Source organism: Electrona antarctica, assembly GCF_951216825.1.
Source record: "Electrona antarctica genome assembly, chromosome: 20".
NCBI classification, from domain to species: Eukaryota; Metazoa; Chordata; class Actinopteri; order Myctophiformes; family Myctophidae; genus Electrona; species Electrona antarctica.
In genome coordinates this window covers 2541118-2548820 of record NC_136801.1, presented here as the reverse complement: position 1 = coordinate 2548820, position 7703 = coordinate 2541118, and the positions used below count along the sequence as shown (strand labels likewise).

Below are 7703 nucleotides of genomic sequence, written 5' to 3'. Positions count from 1 at the left end.
ACACAAACTGAAGCCAGCCGTTTATTCAGCAGTTTTATACATGACGTAATAAGCATTTCCGGGCAGCACTCCGGCACTTCAGAATAAGAGTAAGAATGTGTATATATATCAAATACAATAAAGATCACATTCCAACATATATTAACATTAACAAATGATCTAAATGGATACATGCTGTTCCCTCACTTCCCTGGAGTGCATATAGCCTGTACAAATAGGACGCTGGACAGAAGACGGTTCTTCGTGTCAGCTGTACAAACAAATGTATGTTTTGGGTGAATTAACACCATTACATGTAGTGAGGACCTACAGCGCCATAGATTCTGCGTAGGGCGAGAGGCATATTAAAAGACCCCTCTCATCCAAACCACAGACTCTTTTCCCTTCTCCCCTCTGGGAGGCGCCACAGGACTATTGGCTCTCAGGAACAGCTTATTTCCTGTTGCTGTCTCCCTGCTGAACTCTGCCCCTCCCCAATGACTTTCTGTATTTATTCTCTCATTTACTGCATTACTGTATTGCACTTCTCACTCTTCATTTCATTGTCAAAGTATTTGTATACTATGTGCAGTGACAATAAATTGAATCTAATCTAATTTGCGGGAAATGTTACATAGCGGTTTATCACTTCTTGACTCTCTGGGAGAAACTTAAATTAAAACGTTTTTGCATTGAAAGTGGCAGTCCTGCAGTATTGATTGATTGATTGAAAACTTTATTGAACATTAATTCAAAAGGATACATACACAGGAAAGTCGTTAGGCTTGTTTCAGGTCAGTACATGGATTTAAAAATTAGGTTATCCTATCAGCCAACCATCTGATCAACTTGAGGCTGGAAGGCAAGTCATTCCACTGAACTGCTGCCGATGTTTTTCCTATTCAGTATTTTAGCCGTGACGTGAGCCCCCCCTCCAGAGAGAGTAGGGTCCTACTTTTGTGTCGCTTTTGTGTCCCCATAGTTATACTGTGACGCTCCGTCGGACTAAATCTGAGATGAAAACAACCACTATAGTCTCATTTTACCGCTTTCCTCGCAACAACAAAGCTGCTGCTCTCCCAAATCTGGCTGTGACACCCACACTGGATACTATCGCCATTTTATTTCATTGTCAACTAAATCCTCATTAATTGCAAACTAGATTCAACATACTCAAGCCTGCACACATTCTAAATATGCCACCGAAATATTGTACTGAGCAAATGCACTGTTACCACCTTCAATAATAATGATAAGTCTTTATTGTCTCCACATCATATATTTTCTTTGTCATGGACACTTGTACAAAACATTAATAATTCTACTCGAGTTAGAAGCATTAAGACCCATTTTAACCCTCAATGGCTTCCTTTCTGAAAAATAACGTCATTGTAAAAAGATTCACGCGTTTAGATATTCTATTTAAAATGAGATGCGGACGGGAGCTGGTGCCACTTGGACCCGGACGTAACGTAGCACTACAAAATGACGTCGAACTTAAATACTGAATACTCAAGGACACAATTCAGTACACAAGATGGTGATGTTGGCGGTAAATGAGTTAAGCAGTGTCAACATGATTCCATTCAGATAAATGCATAAATAAAGACAAGAGAGTTACATATTTCTAATCCGAAATCATTTATTAAGTACTTGACAGGATGAAACAACTGCAAGTGGACATTCAATATTTCTCTTAGTTTAAACACAGCCATGTTTTAATGCAGGAGTAATGCTTTCATCACTGATAAGATTATTTAAATGACCGTCTATGCTAACATGCATGCTAGCATGCAAAATAATAACCAACTCCAACTACCAACCAACCAACCGGCCTTCAATTTCATGAAATAATACCACTTCCAATTTTGGCTCCCTACTTCTGGTTTGTGTAATTGTCTTTAAACTTCACTCACAAACACAGTTATATGTTTCAACTATACACTATTTAGCATTTGTTTTCCTTTAGTGAATACTTAATTCATCATTAATACAAGGTTTGTTAAGCATTATAAATCATTAGTAGACACAGTTATAACTTTACTTACCGACCGTACTTTATTCCGCCAATTTTATTTTAGCATCCTAGCTAGTACTTCCAAATACTTTATGCTAGAATGTTAGATCAAACATCAACATGTTCCGCTTTATGCAGTTATTTATGCATGTACTTTTCTTTTTTTACTCTTTTTCACTTCTTTTAATTTTGTATAAATCTTTTTTTTCAGCTTTAATACATTTTCTACTGTACATCACATACATTGTGGGTTTTCAGCGAGCCCACACAGTTTCTGCAGGAACTGCTTTACAAGTTTAAAGTTACGTTATCTATTTATTTACTTTTTTCCCTTTGGCTTTCCGGGAAGTTACCTGACTGAAACTCTTTTTCAAAGGTTTGTCTCCAGTGTGGCAACGCTGGTGGTATTTTAGAGAAGTTAACTGACAGAAACTCTTGTCACAAAGTTTACACTTGAAAGGTTCTTCTCCAGTGTGGATACGCTGGTGTGTCTTCAGCTCCCTTTCGTGAATGAAACGTTTGTCACAATGTGTACAGTGGAATGGTCTTTCTCCAGTGTGGTAACGCTGGTGGAACTTCAGATAACCTGATGTACTAAAACTCTTGTCACATTGTTTACACTGGAAAGGTTTTTCTCCTGTGTGGGAAACCTGGTGTTGCTTCAGTAGTCTTAAAGTAGTGAAACTCTTGCCACAATGTTCACACTGGAAAGCTTTTTCTCTGTAACTGTGAATAATCTGGTGCTTCTTTAGAGAACTTGCCCGGGTGAATCTCATGTTGCAACGTTTACATTGGAATGGTTTTACTCCAGTGTGGATATGCTGGTGTCTCTTTAGGTCAAATTGATGTTTGAAACGCTTTTCACAATGATTACATTGGAAACGTCTTTCTCCTACATGTGTGACACACAGGTGTGTCTTAAGGCCAATTTCAGTAATGAAACCCTTTTCACAATGTTTACAGATGTGCCAGGTGTGGGTCTCTGAAGACCGGGACTGGGACCTCACACCTGAGAGAGAGAGAGAGAGAGAGAGAGAGAGAGAGAGAGAGAGAGAGAGAGAGAGAGAGAGAGAGAGAGAGAGAGAGAGAGAGAGAGAGAGAGAGAGAGAGAGAGAGAGAGAGAGAGAGAGAGAGAGAGAGAGGTGAATAGGCAGGTTTAAAATAATGAGTACAGGTACAACTTGAAAAGCTTCAATCATCAAACAAACTCCTTGTTTGGGAGCACTCAAGGCCTATTCATAGTCTGGATTTTCGGTGGTGAGCTGACCACCGGAGCTGAAATAACGTTGAGCGGTGGTGAGTAAAAACAGAGAGAAGGGCTGGAGCGGTGGCGGTGGTTTGCTCTTCACCGTGGCTCGTGACGTCATGTTGTAGTTCGGTGGTCACCTCACCACCGAAAATCCAGACTATGTATGAGCCTTAAGGCTTCCCGGTCAATGCGTTTTTCAAATTTTGCTTTTGTATTTAGTAACTGTACCAACTCTGTTTTCCCCACAAATGTAGTTTGTGTCCCTGTGTTTAACACTGACTGACCTCCACCGGACTCCTCCCGATAATCACTGTCTTCGGTGTCAGGTTCACTGGACTCCTGCCGATAATCACCGTCTTCAGTGTCAGAGTCACTAGACTCCTGCCGATAATCACGGTCTTCAGTGTGAGATTCACTGGACTCCTCCCGATAATCACTGTCTTCAGCGTCAGATTCATGTTGAACTACAACGTGCGAAGAAATATCTTCATTCTCATCTTCACTTTTCACTGCTAGTATTGTCAACATTGACCCATCAGGCTCCTCTGGTCTTTGAAGTAGCTCCTCCTGTTCTTCATTAATCCCTGGTTCTGGAAACGTAAAAACAAGTTAATTAGTACGATTTAAGCAAAATACATATTTCCAACAGTGTTCATGAGGCAGAGCTCCCATGTGCGTACTTCACTTGTGCACTGAGATCACATGAAACACATAAAACGACCTCTGGGAGACTCAATAAAGAAATAATAATCTGCATCCATGATTACAATTGTAATAATATACAGACATACTGGTATCTGTATAGCACTATCAAAGAGCTGTGCTTTCCTTTGGAGTGTCTATGGGACACACAGTATGTTTTAACAGCGGACGAGCATCGGCCGACACATTGTCTAATCGCCCAAAAAGATGAATTATTTGTATCTATTCGCGCAACGTTGTTCTGCCCACTTTTCGACCATTGCCTGTTGCCTGCTACCGCCGGTAGTCTCCCGGTCCCATAGACAAATAATGCACTTCCGGAAAACTTGTCTGGCTGTCGCCCGCTGTTAAAACGTACTGTAAGGTTATACTACACTTAACACATCGAATGCGGGAACCGTACATTTACGTTCTTAATTAGCCCTCGGTCCGGTGGGTTTCTACCCACCCGGACAATAGATCAAGCTGCCCCGATCTATGCCACAACACCCCGGTCACGTGATAAAAAAAAAAAGAAAAGAAAAAGCCTCTCCCCCTCCCCTCCTGAAACAGGGCGGGAGGGGCGCTTTGTGTTTAGAGTATCCCTAATGGCGGCGCCCATGCTCTGTACGATCGTAAAACTCCAGTCAGCCTGAATCACACTTCACACTGCATGAAGACCCAGGATCAGCTTGCCTCCCCCTCCCCTCCTGTTTCAGGGGAGGGGAGGAGAGGGGGTCTGTAGTGTGTCGGAACATGGCGGCTCCCATGGACGCAACCACCATCGTAACAGCCATGAATAACACTAACACACACACACACACACACACACACACACACACACACACACACACACACACACACACACACACACACACACACACACACACACACACACACACACACACACACACACACACACACACACACACACACACACACACACACACACACACACCCACCCCCTGGGCATGATGGCATTAAATAAACATTACATTCTATAGGAAATTATTATAATTAACCTATAGTGCATTTTTCCATATCGTTATTATCATTTGGCTATATGAAACAGAAATGAGACACACCCCTTACCTTCTGCATGGGCATGTTCAACCTCAACATGGCCAATAAGGATATTTAACACTGAGGTGCCCACAATGTTTACGTGCCCACTCTTCCTGCACCCTTTTGCAATGTGAAATGCCACCGAATTCATAATCCTTGCCAACTTTGCCCGTCTTTGCTCTATATGGAATGAAGCCCCAACATGTGTAAGCTGATGTGCTTTTAATGTGAAGGGAAAGGTTTCAGCCTGCATATTTCCATGTGCTGAAAATAGCTGATCTACAAGCTCACAATGTGTGGTGGACGCGACGCGTTGTGAGCTTGTAAATCTGCTATTTTCAGCATGCAACACCACATCGTACGACGAAGAATATACCAGGTTTCACGTGGGAGATGTATTTTGTTGGCCGAGTCGGCCTGCACACAGCGCTACTCGACGCAAAATAACAAGCTATGGGAAGCTATTTTTCGGTGGCACTCTATGTTGAATCAATCAACGAACAAAAAACATTTAACGGAATTGCAAATTCCGTTAAATCACACATATTTGGAATGAAAACGGCGTTTTTTGCCGAAAAGCTACACTTTTGCATGTCTAATCGCCATTCCGACTCGCCACATTACTAACCGTGTCCATAACTGCAGGCGGAAGTTACGTATAGTCGGAATGGCGGTGCATTGGAAAGCCACTCTGTCCCCCCATGAGGGGATCCAGTGTCCCCTAGTTAAAACCCACTCACCGAAGTCAAAGTCGTGGAAGTGCTGGGGTAGTCGTCTCTGTCTCTTCCCCCGTCCTGCTGCTGGGGGCTCTGGAGAAATGGTTCCGGCTGCTTCTGGAGAACTCATCTTCACCTGCAGGCTGGACTCCATAGACCGGTCTGGAGTCAATAGAATGAAGGAACAGAATAAGGACGTTGACATTGAAGTTTACAACGTCTGCTGTGTTCGCTCCCTGCGTTGTACCAAAGACTGCCGTTGCACAAACAGTGGGCACTAGTGGTGCAAAATAAAAGTGATTATTCAATTAATCGCGATGCCGATCGTGATAGTCAATCAATTCACAAATGTCAAAAAAAATGTATTAATGATGTGTTTTTTTACCGCAGCGAAAGGGCGGAACTGATCTGTGACTGCAGTGCCGTCACTCTTTCGCTTACAACAACCAAAACAAAACAAGTCACCCCATTCATATATGGAGATGGCCATTTAGGTTATGGAAGACATGTACCACGTAGATCGGCATATATGGAGCCGGCCAGCAATTCTGACCTTAAACCCTTAGATCTCCATATATGAAGCTGAGCTGACCTGCTCTGACATTCCATATGTTGATCCTTCCCCACACGTCCTTCCTGTTCTGACATTCCATATGTTGATCTGACCTTATCAAACCCTGTACACTCAAGACACACTGTAGGCTACAAGATACTTTTCAACCTGTTCATAGACTTTTTTCCGTCATTTTCTAGATGGAGCTAAGAATAGAAATAGAGCGGTAGTTGCCGGGGTCTAATTTGCTCCCTTTCTTGTGCACGGGGGTTATTTTTGGCCAGTTTGAAATCTTGGGGGACCTGTCCCTGTTTGATGGAGAGGTTTATTATGTGGGTGATGATTGGAGCAATAGAGATGGCCGAGTGTCTGAGACCTCTTTCATGTCAACACTGTAATTTGCATTATTACTACAAGTGAATAAAACAAAAACATACCTTCCCGGATGACGTATTCTGGTAGAAAACGCACTTTAACACATCCAAAGTGGTGGAACTGTTCTAGTCCAGAGTCTCTCGACTGTACTTGAAGCTATCTTAGCATTAGCGTTAGCCTACAAAACAAAACGTCTTTGAACCTATAATGTGCAAATTCTTCCCGATTTCACAACTAGCCAGTCTGTCACTCTTTACAGACTCTCGTGCAACGAGAATCTCAGACACAAGTTGCACAAAGGGTTGTACACTACATATCACACAGACATTCTGTATCACGTTGTCGCTGCTCTGTTTGTTCGTCAGCCACGTTGTTCACCAGTGTCTAGTTATCACGGATAAGGGAGCATGGATAAGACTTCCGGTGGCCGAGCTCTTCAGAATAAAAGCAATCTCTAAAGTAAGTAAACAAAAACGATTATTTTGCACATTAAAACAAATATTAAGTATTTAAACGAAAATATATAACAATTTGTATTTATATTAACAAATTCTCTAATAATAATAATAATAATAGGCTACATAATGAATTGCATTTTTATGGCGCTTTTCTATGCACTACTATTAGCTGGGTCTGAATTCGTTAAAATCGTGCACTTGGTGACAAGTTTTTGATTTTTGGTATGGTGGTAGGTATGGTTATAAGGTTTTCAAAAACCATCGCAAACGAGTTCTGGAAAGGCATAATTTTCAAGATTGCGTCCACAATAGCTGCAAAATTCTTATAAAGCTTGGATTTAATATGTAAAAAAAATAAATAATAATTGATAAAATAGATTTTCCAATGGATTCTATTAGTATTGGGTATGCTAAATAACATATAAACATTTTGGGTGAAAATAACTTCTGGAAAGGCATCATTTTCAAGATGGCGTCCACGGTGGCCTCAGTAAGCTTAAAATGCCTATAAACTGGGATTTAATACATACAAAATCATAACAATTATGCACTTGGTGAAAAGTTTTAGATTTTTGGCATGGTGTTAGGTTTTCAAAAACCATCGCAAACG

The 7703-nt window shown here is 41.5% G+C and overlaps 1 protein-coding gene across 2 annotated transcripts; it reads right to left on the bottom strand.

The window, feature by feature from the left end:
• Positions 1-1637: 1637 nt before the first annotated feature.
• LOC306913489 (uncharacterized protein) lies at positions 1638-7014 on the bottom strand. 2 transcript variants are annotated; one of them, XM_079490169.1, is made up of 4 exons: positions 6698-7014; positions 5732-5869; positions 3522-3835; positions 1638-2991 (listed from the first exon to the last, which is right to left on the bottom strand). In XM_079490169.1, exons 2-4 carry the CDS (start codon positions 5859-5861, stop codon positions 2308-2310), a joined length of 1128 nt encoding a protein of 375 aa, XP_079346295.1. In that variant the 5' UTR covers positions 5862-5869; positions 6698-7014; the 3' UTR covers positions 1638-2307. The 2 variants fall into 2 exon arrangements, with proteins under 2 accessions (XP_079346295.1, XP_079346294.1); XM_079490168.1 differs by having other exon boundaries at positions 1638-3005; positions 3530-3835.
• Between the last annotated feature and the right edge of the window lie 689 nt (positions 7015-7703).

Coding starts and splice junctions, on each gene's coding strand:
- LOC306913489 (XM_079490168.1), bottom strand. CDS start 5,861: ATGGAGTCCAGCCTGCAGGTGAAGATGAGTTCTCCAGAAGCAGCCGGA. Junction 3,836..5,731: donor CTTCCACGACTTTGACTTCG/GTGAGTGGGTTT, acceptor TTACGTTTCCAG/AACCAGGGATTAATGAAGAA. Junction 3,006..3,529: donor TCGGGAGGAGTCCGGTGGAG/GTCAGTCAGTGT, acceptor TCTCTCTCTCAG/GTGTGAGGTCCCAGTCCCGG.